We start from the raw sequence: 13,996 nt of genomic DNA, 5'->3' as shown, positions 1-13,996 counted from the left end.
TCTTCCTCAAGAGGTGGGCAGGGAACAGACACTAGTAGTTTGGCTACTTCTTGCATACACACCCTTCCTTGGGCTTCTCTTCTAGGCCTCCCAACATCTCCAACACTGGTGGAGGTTGTTGAGGTTTATGACCAGCCCTCTCTCTACTCCCAGTCCACTGGCTACAGACTCATGTTTCCGGACCCTGGGTGCCTCTGAAGCCAGTTTGCCCTCAGCCCAGGCCTCCAGTCACCCCTGCCAGGAAGGAAAGCCTTGACGCTATCCAGACAGGTATAGCTGCTTGGCCCAGCTTAGACCTTTTGGACCCAGACTCTCTTCTGAGCTCTGCTTAAAGCTCCCACTGCACTGCCTTATGACTGTTTTGTAGCCTCCAGTGTAGCTGCTGAAACCTAACCCTTGGAGTAGGTCTTGTGTAGATGTCTGTTCCGTGACACAGATGCCCGGGTGAGGGTCAGTATGAGTTCAGGGGGAGAAACAGGCAAGGTGACATTCCTGGCTTTGTTTTACTCTGTATGTGACTACACTCTGACCTCACAACTCTGCTTCTAGTGCACCTCACCTCTGTTTGCCACTCCACTTTGCCCCCAAAGCCAAGATGGCTCCATGAGGCCAGGTTCCATAGGAGTGAAAGTTTCTTCTGGGGGCTTTGCCTGTTCCTGTGTGTATACCTTGGATGTTCTTGGAATATTTGTGTTGGGGCCACTATCTGGCTTCTTCAAGAAGCTCTACCAGGGGGTCTGAGCAGTTGGGAGGAAGCAATATGGACAGGCTGAGGAGAGAGCCATTAAAATAAGGTCTCCAGGGAAGGAGTAATCCGTGCAAGAGATAAGTAGAAAGTTGCTTTAACGGAATGTGTTAGCTTTCTCTTCTCTGTGACGGATTTTGCCTTACAGGAACAACTTGAATAGGGAAGATGTATTTTGGTTTATAGTTTCAGAGATTTCAGTCCATGATTTCTTGGCCCCATTGCTAGGGAGAGCATTATAATTGGGGAGGGGTTTGGGGTAGTGAGTCATTTCAGGGCAGCCAGGAAGAGAGAAGGACCCGGAAGGGGAAGGAATAAGACCATCAAATTATGAATTCATCAATGTATTGTTGTGATCATTATTGATTTTTTTTTTTTTTTGCGGGGGAGCAGAGTCTTAACATGTAGCCTTGGCTGGCCCGGGCTTGCTATGTAGATCAGGCTTGCCTCAGAGTGACAGAGATCTGCCTGCCTTTGCCTGTTGAGTGCTGGGATTAAAGGTGTGTGACGCCATAGCCAGCCCCCCATTATTAATTATTAATAATTCATATTAATTCATTGGTTAGGACAAAGCCCTCATGATCCAGTTACCGCTCAGTGATTGGATACATCACTGCACCTTCAGAACGCAAACCTTTTAAGGGAATATTACATAGCTGAACTATAACAAGGAGAGAGAGGTATTGAGGGGACTCCGGCTGGTGTGGAATAGGCACTGTGGATACTGTGCAGAGTGGGCAGGAACTTAGGCCAGCTTAAAAGAGAAGGCATTGTGGGGGTGGGGGGTGAGGTGGCAGCTGGAGAGAGGTTGGTCAGACAGTGGAGAGACTTAGCAGACTGCAAGACACCGCTAAGCCGCGCTTAAGGGTCTGCACTGCACAGCGGAGAGAGAGCCAGAGAGAGGAGGCAGGTAAATCGGACACCTTCTAGCCTAGCTCTCCTAGGGACTTTCTCTTCCCCAGTACCTTCTGAGTTCCAGCCTCCATAGAGTGTCCCACAGGGGTCCCTGAACCTGGCTGTCCATTGTGTGGTTGTGACCGAAGGCTTTGTGGGCCTGGCCTGCTAACACTCTCTCTCATTGCTCTTTCCTGCCCATCTGCATGTGGCTGCTCTGTCTAGCTGCGCGGTGGTCCCGAGTGCCGGCTGTGTAAGTGAGCATGCCCATCCCATGCCTCTCGCAGTTCACACGCTGTGCCTGGCTGCCCCTGGCTGCTCTGCATGGCTACGTGGGGCTTTGGTGCTACTGACGGCGACCGAGACTGTCCTTGGCCGTAGTAAGGGGTCGAGATGGGAATGCGGGGCCGTGGGAGCAGGCTTCCTTTAGGGCAGCCGCCTCAGGTTGGCCTCCAGCCAGGCAGGCTGGGGCGGGGCTGGAAGTCCAGGATCCTGCCAGGTGAGGCTGGGAACGGAGGTACCATTTGCCTTGTGTGTCTGCCTGTGTGCGCCTGCATTTCTACCATTACTGCTGCATGTCTGCAGCACATCTAGTCACCATTGCTGCTGTGGTGTGCTCTTCTGTGCAGGGAGACTGTCTTCCAGTTACCGTGTGCTATTGCCTCAACCTCTTGTGGGTGTGAGCCCTGCCTGGTGTTTGTCTCCAGTGTTCGTGGACCTGTTTGGTCTTCTGCCACTGCCAGCCTTTACCATGACTCGGCTGTCCCTGAGACTGGCCCGGGTTTTCTGGGTCTGTTCGAGCTTGGGAACCGAGTTGTATGTGGGGAGCGGTCAAGATACTGTTCTAGTCTTACAGTCCAGAGCATCTGTGCACGGAACCCATGCCCGCAGACGACTGTGTTAGAGGCTGGCAGGGAGGGGCAAGCGGCTCTTGTCAATGAGAAACTCTTCTTCGGTGGAATGCTATTGGGGCCTCCATGGAGAGCTCTGTGGGGGACTAGTCTTACTCCTTAAGATTCCAGTCAGTCTGAGAATCCCCCAGAGTAAGGCAAGGCACAGGCCAAGATGTTTTTGGTTTTCGTTTTTAAAAAAAGAGTGACCACAGGATATTCCTCCAGCCCTAGTCCTCCTGGCTCTGCTCCCCTCTGTCCACCCCGACTTCACTTTCCGCCCCTCACCGGGCCCTCACCCACTCTCCCTCCGCAGGCTCTTCAGCAGCCTCGGTGAGCTGAGCACCATCTCAGCGCAACGCAGCCCCGGGGGTCCTGGCGGAGGGGCCTCCTACTCGGTGCGGCCCAGCGGCCGGTACTCCGTGGCGAGACGAGCCCCGAGCCCAGTGAAGCCCGCATCGCTGGAGCGGGTGGAGGGGCTGGGGGCGGGTGTGGGAGGCGCGGGGCGGCCCTTTGGCCTCACGCCTCCCACCATCCTCAAGTCGTCCAGCCTCTCCATCCCGCACGAACCCAAGGAAGTGCGCTTCGTGGTGCGAAGTGTGAGTGCGCGCAGCCGCTCCCCCTCGCCATCTCCGCTGCCCTCGCCTTCTCCCGGCTCTGGCCCCAGTGCTGGCCCCCGTAGGCCATTCCAGCAGAAGCCCCTGCAGCTCTGGAGCAAGTTCGATGTGGGCGACTGGTTGGAGAGCATCCACTTGGGCGAGCACCGAGACCGCTTCGAGGACCATGAGATCGAAGGCGCACACCTGCCTGCGCTCACCAAGGACGACTTCGTGGAGCTGGGCGTCACACGCGTTGGCCACCGCATGAACATCGAGCGTGCGCTCAGGCAGCTGGATGGCAGCTGACGCCCCACTTCCTCTCCCGTTCCTGCTGCGCCCTGCCGGCAGGGCCCCTACCCCTACTCCAGGCCGCAGGCTCGGCTCGCCCCCTACCACGGCGCCCGGGCCAGGAATGTTGCATGAATCGTCCTGTTTGCTGTTGCTTGGAGACTTGCCCTGTACATTGCTTAGTGCCCTCCCCTGCCGCTGAACCCCACCCAGCACACAGTAAGGGCGCGGACCAGGGGGGCTGGGTGGAAGGGGGTTAGGGCAGGGTGCTCTGGCCTGACCACCTCCTTCACAGCTCCTGGTGGCCATTCTCCCAGAGGGGGAACCTAGTCCAGCATGCGAGGTCAGGACACGCCTTGGTGACTCGGGGGGAGGGGGGAGACATTGGGGTTCTTGATGGGGGCCACGGAGCCCCCTGTTTTACATATTTTAATCCACTCTATATTTGGAACGAGAAAATGAACAAATATCTCTGTCCGTAACAGTTCCCACCCTCTTCTCCTCTAGTCCTCTCGCTGGTCCCGCCACAGCTGCCCAGTCTTCCATCTCTGGCCCCTCACTGCCACCCCATACAGGGCAGGGGACACTCCAGCTGGCCTGGGGTTAGCCAGGGTCCTGGCAGCCCACCCTGGGGACCCCGGCTCAGCCCCCTTTCCCTTGCTGAGCTATAGTATGCCCCACCCACCCTTTAGGTGCTGCTCAGGGGGACGGGTGGCAGGCATTGCCTGCTGGGCACTAGCAGGGCCAGGTGGCCTGGGAGATTATTGCCCTGGGGCTGGGCCCCGGTAACCCAACCCCAGCCATCATCTTCACAGGGTCTCTCCCAATGGAGGGGTCTAACCTTCCCACTTCTTGGGCAACTACAGCAGAGAAGCCTCCCTGTCTCGCACCCCAAAGACTCCCCATTCCTGCCCTGTGTGTGTGCCACATATGTGTGTGCACGCCTGTGTGCTTGTGAAAAGTGGGTGTGGCTGAGCGCATGGGTGCCCTGTATGTGCCTGATTGTGGAGTGGTCCCCAGGGGCTGTTCTGGATGGGTGGGAGGTTGCGGAAGCTTGCGCAGGGTGCCTGCATGGGTGTGTGCCTGTGAAAGTGCCCTGTCTTCTCCAAAGAAAGGCTGCTCTTGCGAGTCGTGCTGTTTTCTCAGCCTGCTCTTGAGCCTCACCCAGCTTAAGCAGGATTTCTTGGTGAATCCTTTTAACTTCGGGAGGCCTCAAGGGCCCCCTGCAGGCAGTATCCCCTTTGGGCTTCTAAAGGGATTGTGGGGACCACTAAAAAAAAATCAGGCCACAACAGCCCTTGGAGAGAGGCAAAGACTCCTGAGGGTGCCCTGGCCCCCTTACTGTGACTCCCCACACTCAGCAATGACCTGTGGGGTGGGGGCCCTGGGGCGTTTTTAAACATAGGGTTTGGAGTCTGGACTAAGCTCCATCCACGTCACTCACAAGTTTCTGTTTCTATTTCTAGCTTTTTTTAATAAAAATAAAAAAGACAGAAAACAGATGTTTTCATGGCCCAGGGGCTTGGCACGCCGGTCTGTGCTGGCCCACCGGCCCCATTCCCTAGACAGAGTCACACCCACTATAACCCCCTCACCAACAGACCAGGTCACACACAGCAGCGGTCACTGGAACGGACTGCCACATACACAGTCTCACCTTTACCTGTGGGTTTTTGGTTCTGTTCAATTTGGGTTTTTAACTTTACAGGGTCAGTTCCGCTTCACCCCTCCTTTTGTATGGAGTTCCATCCGGGGGCTTTCACCCCTGCTCCAGTCCTGAGGCCTCCTGACCCTGACGTTGTGATACACCCCACAGAGATCTATGTTTCTTATATTATTATTATTAATAATAATTATTATAATATTATGTAATAAATTTATAAGAAATGAAACCCTGTCTCGGTTGCTTGCTTAGGGTTAGGGAGGAGCGTCTGCTCTTCAGACAAGTCACAAAGGCCCACAGCCTCGACCCAGTGTACTCTCGACCCAGCGATGTCTGGAGCAATCCTTTGTAGGCTTTCCTGTTGGACCAACCTATTCTAGATTGCTAGACCCTGGCTGAGGTTTTCTACATACTGTTGAACACACCTCACTAGGTAGCACTTTAAAAAAATATGCATTTTTATGTCTGTCCATGTCTGTGTAAGTGTATGCCACGTGTGAGGGTGCCCTTGAAAGCTATTTGGCATTTAGGCAGGTGTGAGCTCTCCAGTGTGGGTGCTGAGAACCAAACCCCAATCCTCTGCAAGAGCAGCAAGTGCTGTTAATGGCTGAGCCATCTCTCCAGCTCTGGGTGACAACCTCTAGACTGATGGGCCTCTGAGATCCCGGCCACTTGTTTTTCTTCTGGTGTTGGGGATGGAACCCAGGTCAGTACTTTACCACTGAACAGTGCCAGCCCCACTCTCTAACCTGAGATTTGAAACCTGCCTCCAGTGTCCATTTGTTTATAAAATCTGCTTTAAATTTCAAGCCCCACGTCCCTCCCCGTTGTGCTGATCCTCGGCTGCTGGGTTGCCCACCCTTTACCACACTTGGTGGCCCTGCTCTACATCCCTTCTCCCTGGGAACTCCTGGTTCTGCTGTTTCCAGAGTCCCAGGTGGAGCCTCCGGGTTCCCAGCGATGTCTCGTGTTAGAGGAAATTGGTGCCTCTCGCCTCGGCCACCTCTGCTCCCTCAGAGGCCAGAGCTAGCTTCTCGAGGGCGTGATGTTTGCCTTTTCCTGTTACTCTGAGCCACGTGCCGGACACAGACTTGACCTCCGAGAGCCCATTTACAGACAGTGTGAGCTGCCATCTGTCACTAGCCAGTCACATAGCGGGGAACCCACACTTCAGGGCATTGGGACAGGTGCCTAGCTGCAAGCATAGTTAAGTGAACAGGCAGACGGATTCTGACTCAGCACGAAATTGGAGAGAGAGCTAAGAAATCAAGAGATGGAACATGCCTGAAGGAAGGAGCTTGGGACCGCAAGTGGGTTAGTGGCTTCAGCATCATGAACACCAATGACAGGTTCTGAAGTTATCTGAAGTTGTTCTGAGTCAAGGGTGAGGCTAGGAAGGAGCTGGTTAGGAAACTGGGGAGTAGAAGGTATCCTTGATGGTGGGAGAAAGAAAGTGTCCCAGGTGGCTTCAAGGAGTAGATGAAGGTCTGGCGTCCTAAAATCGCACTCCCTTCAAACGCCTGTGCTTCCTAGAAGCTTTATGACAAACTCAAACCTGGGTGGGCAGAGCACCTCACTTGTCTTTGTAACCCAGGGCAGGTGCCAGGCGTCTAGTCTGTTCCAGAATTGGAGTAGGCTCATTCTGCAGTGACTTGTAATGATCTAGAATGTAGACACGATGTAGAATGATCTCCAGACTCAGTCCTTACGTACTTCTCGTGTGCGTGTCTGTGTTAGACACATAGACACACACACACACACACACACACACACACACACACACACACACACTTGGTTTTTGAGACAGAGTTTCTCTGTGTAGCCTTGTCTGTCCTGGAACTCACTCTGTAGACCAGGCTGGCCTCGAGCTCAGAGATCTGCTTGCCTTGGTCTCCCGAGTGCTGGAATTAAAGGCACCCATCACCACTGCCCAGCACCATTTTTTTTTGTTTTTAAAACATATAATTGCATTTTAATTTATTTTGTGTGTATGTGTGTGAGCCTGTGTGCTTGTTGCACGTGTGGGAGTCGGGTGCCTCCTACCATCATGCTGGTCCTGGGACTGAACTCAGATCATCAACCTTGGTGGTAGGTACCTTTCCATGCTGATCCATCTCGCTGCTCCCCATTTCTTGGCCATTTCCCAAGCCTTTGGGGGCTGCTTATCTGCTACGAGCCACAGGATTATGCAGTAATTATACAGCCATCTTTTCATGAGGTCAGCCCATCAGAATCAAGGCTTCTCTTGGAGGATTACCCCAAGATGCAAGGAGTATTGGAGTTACTGCCTTATGAATGAACTGGCTGTTTCTTGCTGTAGATTTCTCCTATAGCTTATTCCCAACTGTTACAAGCTTGGGATTTGTCTTCCTCAGTTCAGCACTATTTATTTGATCATTTATTGGGCACAGTTACCCCTATGCATTTGGGGTGTATTGATTACACCCCCTAGCTATGTGTGAAAACAGTCACAGAGTCAAAATACCTGTTTCCCACAGGTGCCTTGTTAATTGTATTTTAAGATGAGCTATTACCAAAAGAATACAATCTTATTTACTAGGACATGTGGCCAACTGTATGATTTGTTGAACCAAGGTAAATAGTGCAAAGTAACCTAAGTGCAGTACCAGGGACAACAATGAACTCTTTGCAAGGATTCCTATCCTCAGTTTTATGGCCTTTGCTCAGACACCAGGGATTAAGATTCCATGACTGGCCAGGGCTAGTGACAAAATATAAGCCGACTTCATAACCCCAAAGTAGAGTTACAAGTTTCCCTTTCTATGGTAGGGTTGCATACTGGACAGAAAAATACCTTAAGATTTACGATGCTTTTAATGTCACTGCGCCTTACCAAGTGCTGAGTGGGCTCCTCTGTCCCTCGCCCCTGCAGCTCCAGCTGCTGCTGCACTCTCTCTGAGGACCCGTATGTAAGCAAACAAGTCTTCAGTCCGAGAAGGCCTGGCCTTTCTGACTGCTAACCACAAAATATTGAAGATGATATGTACTCTCAACAGTATAGGATATAACACACCGTTTCCCTTATTTCTCTTACTGGCTTAGTTCTACAAGGCTCCCTCTATAGATGAGGTGACAAAAGACTTCTCCTTTCCTAGCTGTGGCCTGCAGCCCACGAGTTCCGGGCCAACTGGAAGAAAGTGCTTTTTTCTCCCCGTCTGGGTCTATTGCACTGTGAGTTGTTGGAATGATTCATGACTCTGTTTCTTATCATTTGCTTAAGACATGGTATGTGACCTTCAGGTAAATGCCTGTGAGATTTTGTGGGTCTGTGTAGCTGGATAAGAACAGAGAGTAATACACAGAGGCTGGAGCAGAAACATCCCAGAAATGAGCAGAAAGAGGAAGGAGGAGAAGCAGGAGGAGGAGGAGGAGGAGGAGGAGGAGGAGGAGGAGGAGGAGGAGGAGGAGGTAGCAGAGAATTGGAAGTGGAATTAGAATTGAGAGAGAGAATTAGAGATAAGACGTTATAGACAGGACAAAAGAATTGGAAGAGAGGACAATAAAGAGACATGCNAGGAGGAGGAGGAGGAGGAGGAGGAGGAGGAGGAGGTAGCAGAGAATTGGAATTGGAATTAGAATTGAGAGAGAGAATTAGAGCTAAGACGTTATAGACAGGACAGAAGAATTGGAAGAGAGGACAATAAAGAGACATGCTGAGGAGAAATCACGTGTGAGTTGACTCGTTTTCCCCTCAGATCCCCTTTGTTATTTTTCCCTTGCTGACTGTTGCGTCTTAGCTGCACTTTGAAGGGGTCTGAGGGGCTGGTACCCCCAAAGACCCCATTTATTATCAGGTAAAACCTGGCACCCATTTACAGTAAGGGAGGTCTTCTAACACTCAGTGGTTAAGAAAAGGACAATCTAACCTTCCTGTTGGGAGGGTGAGACTTACTATCTAACATCAAGGTTGATGAAGGGCCCTTACACTCTAAGGCAGGAGAGGAACCTCCTGACACAGAGGAGAGACTTTTTTTTTTTTTGTATTTAGATAAAAGCTCCCAGTGATGGTCAGAAGCTCCTGAGAACCCTGAAGTTGGCTTAAGTATTCCTTTACATTCAGGTAGAGGAGGGGCCAATTTATGACATACAGAGATAAAAATCTCATGGTCCTCGGGTAGTTGTACCCCTGTACCCCGCTCCCCTCTGACCTTGAACTCATTCTATAGCCCCAGCAGAATTGGAACCTATGATCCTCCCTTTGCTACATACAGCCTCCTGAGTAACTGGGACTATGAGCCTTCATCATGAGATTCTGCTTGCATATGGATATTTAAATCACAACTTTGTTTTTTACAACAGAATTTAGGTGTTTGTGTGTGTGTGTGTGTGTGTCTGTGACAGGAATTCTCTGTAGCTTTAGACCCTGTCCTGGAACTTGCTCTGTAGGCCAGACTGGCCTCAAACTCACATAGATCCCCCCATTTCTGCCTCCCGAGTGCTGGGATTAAAAGGTGTGCTCTACCACCACATGGTCAGATTTAGTTCTTAACAAGTAGAAGTCATGTAAAAAGAATTTGAGAATCATGTAGATTATGTGAGAATTACAGAATTGCTGTCGTGTAAAAGAATCTGAGGTATTTCCTATTTGAAGACAGAGTAATGGTTTAAAAATTTCATTAACGCCCGGGCGGTGGTGGCGCACGCCTTTAATCCCAGCACTCGGGAGGCAGAGGCAGGCGGATCTCTGTGAGTTCGAGACCAGCCTGGTCTACAAGAGCTAGTTTCAGGACAGGCTCCAAAACCACAGAGAAACCCCGTCTCGAAAAACCAAAAAAAAAAAAATTTTTTTCATTAACGATGTAAATTTGAAAATTAACATTCAGCATTCCTGCCGATTAATGAGGAATCTTAGGAGGAATGTTAATCACAGCCAGAGATTATGTTCATTCTTCACGGCTGCTATCTTGCTCTAGCCAGTATGTATTTCTGATGTCTTCCTTCCCTGTCCCGTTAGCTGCTGTGTGGGATCAGGTGCGTCTTCCTCCCATTGAGAAAGTAGAGCATTCCTGTGCTTCAAGGGTGGATGTTCGAGCTGAGGTCCTTTCCCTTAGGTCCCATTGTTCTTATTGCAGTTTAGAGGTTAGAACTCGGGGCAGAGCTTTAAGGGGAGAGCCCATGTTTGCATTAGGGAGGAGGTTCTCAGGCCCTGAGGTCATGTCCCACTGACTGGCGTTGGAAGCTGAGATCTCATAGTTATTTAGGGGAAACAAAACCTGTTGTTAGAATATAAAGGGAGAATACGTTTTCGATACAGAGATAAGAGAGTTAAATCTTCCTGCCACTCAGATAGTGGAAATGAGGTCATAATCAATTTCTGGTAAAGAAAGGTGAGCTGGCCTGGCCTGGCACATCTGACCTGGAGTGAGAAAAGGCACTGGGACACTCAGCTCTCGGCTTGTAAGCATCAGAGCTAGGATGGAGAGATGGCTTGGCGAGGAAGTGTTCTTGCTGCTCTTCCAGAGGACCAGAGTTTGATTGCCAATTCCAGTATTGGACAGTTCATAACTGCCTGTAACTCCAGCTCTACTGGATTACTGGATTCAGTGCCCTCTTCGGCCTTAGGGTAACCCCGCCCTGCCAGCATATAGTCACATAGACAGATACACATAAGAAAAAATAAAATAAAAAATTTTAAACCAAAATAATAATTTTATTTATTTATTTATTATGTATACAATATTCTGTCTGTGTGTAAGCCTGCAGGCCAGAAGAGGGCACCAGACCCCATTACAGATGGTTGTGAGCCACCATGTGGTTGCTGGGAATTGAACTCAGGACTTTTGGAAGAGCAGGCAATGCTCTTAACCTCTGAGCCATCTCTCCAGTCCCCAAAATAATATTTTTTAAAAAAGTGTTAAAGCTACAAGTTGAGACTTCAGAACAGCTCTAGAAGGGGAAGGGCATAGAAATCAGAGGACATTTAGCAAAGGAGAGGAGAATGCTTGATGCTGTGGTAGGAAAGAGAAGACTGTACCACTCCCGTAGAGGAGATGTGTTTCCAACCCGAGGTCGGATGAAACCCTCTGGTCACTTACAGAGAGCCAGACGAAACCTCCAGCCCAGTGGTTCTCAGCCTTCTCCAGGCTGTTTGCAGTCCTTTAATACAGTTCCTACTTCATAACTGTGATTTTGCTACTGTTATGGATCATAATGTAAACACTTGGTATGCAGGATATCTGATATGAAACCCTAAGGGGTCATGACCCACAGGTTGAGAACCACTGATCCAGATGCATGCCCAAACAGATGAGTCCCAATTGTCAGATAGAGACTGGATGTCCCAATGCCCTATGATACTCAAGATAAGTAAGGCTTCCTGGTAGTCAAGTAGAAGACAGGGAATTTTGTGACCCTTAGGCAGTGAGGATGGGATCTTGAGACAGACAGACATGAAGCTGAGGTGAGGACCGTGGACAGGGGAGAGAAGACTGAGATATTGTTGGAGAGGAGGGAAAAGCAATATGACATTTGGGTAAGAGATGCGACTGGACTCAAGTAGGGAGAGGAGACTTCTTGGTAGGGGACACGAATACTTTCAAAACTTCATTATGGAAGTTGAGAATACTTAAGGTACAGTCTTTCAGTATTCAGGTAGGGGATGTAAGATTTCCTGATCCTGGTAGAGAACGTGCGACAAGGTACTGCTCAGACCTCGGAAGAAATGAGACCTCGGGCCCTGATGTGGAAAAGAGGAGTTGCTTTTACAGGGGGAGAAGTCAGAACTTTCTGATGCTCAGCTAAGATATTCAAGACCTTGTTGGCCACTTTACGGAGATGTGAACTCCTAAAAGTCACATAAGAAAGTATGACATTTACTTAGAGGAGGCACGTGGAGACATCAAGATCATCCCATAGTCCAAGAACTCAACATACGGGGGTGGGGAGATAAAAATGTCTTGGTGGGTAGGAGAGGTGGCATCTTTGAGGAGATGTAACCGGTCCATCTTATGGTGGACTGGTAGGGACTTGAACGAGGTCTTCGAACATCGTTGCAGGGAAGATGGAACATCAGAGTAGGATGCTCATGCCGTGCTGTCTTCTGATGATATATAAAAAAAGATGCTAGATATTGTAGATAACTGTGATGACATTTCCTGCTGCTCAAGTGTCGGTGACCATCACATGTGGCTGCACGAGGGTCAGGAGAAGAGACTGGAGAACTCCAGGAAACCCTGTGGCACTCATCAATGGACAGGAAGTTGGGCTTCCAAGTCCCATGTCAAGCAGATTCAAAATTGCGATTGAAAGTGTCCTGATGGCGTATACTCCCACCCCCACCATGTACCGAGGATCTGTCAGTCAGTGGAACCTGACTTCTTTTAGCCGTGAACATACTGTACCACCTCATTATAGGAGGGCCAAGCTGTCTGTAGTCCATGACTCTCTAGTGATTCCAGCCCCCAGAGGGCCCTTCCTGAGCATTCACACAGTGCGACTTCAGGAGACTCACCAAGGATGAACGAAGGAAGGTTGCACGTGGGGCCCTCACCTCCCCGAGAGAGTTTACGCAGGAAAGTTAGGATGCCACTCCAGCATGGATCAGTTAATCAAGGAGGCCTTCCTGGCCTAACTGCTGAGGTGGGGGTGGGATATCATCTTGCTGATTGGCCAGAAGGCCGTGGAGCTTTGTGAGGTCACAGCTTGAAGACCGGGTTAGGGCAGGAGTATGGTAGAGATGCTGCCAACTGTCGTTGTGCTGGTCTTGGCGGTGTCCGTGGTTGCCAGAGATAACTCCACGTGTGAGTAAGTTTCGGGGGCACCTTGGTGGGGTTAAGGACATTTTAATGAATATCAGGTCCTACCCAGGCCCCCTTTGTCCGGGGCTGGGATGAGTAGTAAGCTCAGCTGTAGCAGGCTCTGGATAGTCTCACAGTTTCTGTGACCCACAGTCCCGACTCAGACCCTTCCTGCTTCCGGAACCATGATCCCAGAAGCATTAGGTTTCCAGCTGCCCATGGTTTCCCAGAGAAAGAGATCTCTCATCGCTAGCTCTCTCCCCACTGCTTCTCCAGTGACTGGCTTCATTGCTTCTCAAGCGTTGGGTCCTAAACTTTAGGATGGACAGCTGAGGTAAACCCCCGGGGCATGAATTCAACCGTTGCCTTTACACCGCTGTCTGCCTGGAGACACTTAGTCCTAATGGACCCACATAGCAAGCAGCTTCAAAACTGTTGTTAGCCTTTCCACTGTGACACAGCTCATAGAATTTCCCACTCAGGAGTCTCACTGTGGCTAGCGTGACCCCAATGCTTGTGAGCCAATTGCATCAGCTTGCAGCTCCTTTGTCCAGGTGGTATAGCCTTGAGATTGAGTCTCCCATCCAAGACTGGTCCTGAAAACCATCACACCCCTCCGCCTCCGTAGCACTTTTGACTTCTGTTATGTCCAGGGATCCCTCAATACCTCTAGTGCCCGTTTAGGTATTTCCTGGAGACTGTGGCCTCTTGCATACCCACACTTGATTGCCTGTCTTTCCCCAAAGTTCCTCCCCATCTTTCCCAACCCTATGTCCCTGCCTCCCCCCAGGTGAGGTACAAAGACTGGATGCCTCTTCTTGGTTTGAACAGTGTCCTGGTCTCTCCTCAGTGGCTCCTGTGGGTTACAGTTCAGGCAGCACCCACAGACAAGTGTCCGGATTGTCGGAGGGCAGACTGCGCAGCGTGGGGCCTGGCCCTGGATGGTCAGCCTACAGATCTTCATGTCCCATAACAGCCGCAGGTACCATGCCTGTGGAGGCAGCCTGCTCAACTCCCACTGGGTGCTTACAGCTGCTCACTGCTTCGACAACAAAAAGTACGTGTGGGACTCAAAGAGGGAGGTCTCCGGAGTGCTTCTAGTGGAAAGGGACTCGCCCCAGGGGCTGTGCCCAGGGTCTCTGGGGTAACCAGCTCCTGAC

The 13,996-nt window shown here is 50.8% G+C and overlaps 1 protein-coding gene across 6 annotated transcripts in view; it reads left to right on the top strand.

The window, feature by feature from the left end:
• Nucleotides 1–13,996, top strand: part of Shank3 (SH3 and multiple ankyrin repeat domains 3) — a 72,857-nt gene that overhangs the window by 54,054 nt on the left and 4,807 nt on the right. For 2 of the 6 annotated variants that reach the window (XM_050128611.1, XM_050128620.1), the window contains exons 1-2: nt 9,947–12,843; nt 13,687–13,893. In XM_050128611.1, the coding sequence (XP_049984568.1) occupies nt 12,767–12,843; nt 13,687–13,893 (284 nt within the window). In that variant the 5' untranslated portion in view covers nt 9,947–12,766. Of the gene's footprint in view, nt 1–153; nt 5,273–9,946; nt 12,844–13,686; nt 13,894–13,996 lie in introns of those variants that run through there. The other 4 variants (XM_050128603.1, XM_050128577.1, XM_050128586.1 and 1 more) reach the window with 4 other exon arrangements.

This window comes from Alexandromys fortis, unplaced genomic scaffold (assembly GCF_014885135.2).
Source record: "Alexandromys fortis isolate MF-2015 unplaced genomic scaffold, M_Fortis_MF-2015_v1.1 scaffold_28, whole genome shotgun sequence".
In the NCBI taxonomy this organism is placed as follows: Eukaryota; Metazoa; Chordata; class Mammalia; order Rodentia; family Cricetidae; genus Alexandromys; species Alexandromys fortis.
Note: the sequence above shows the minus strand (reverse complement) of the source record. Positions and strands in the feature narration are given on the sequence as shown.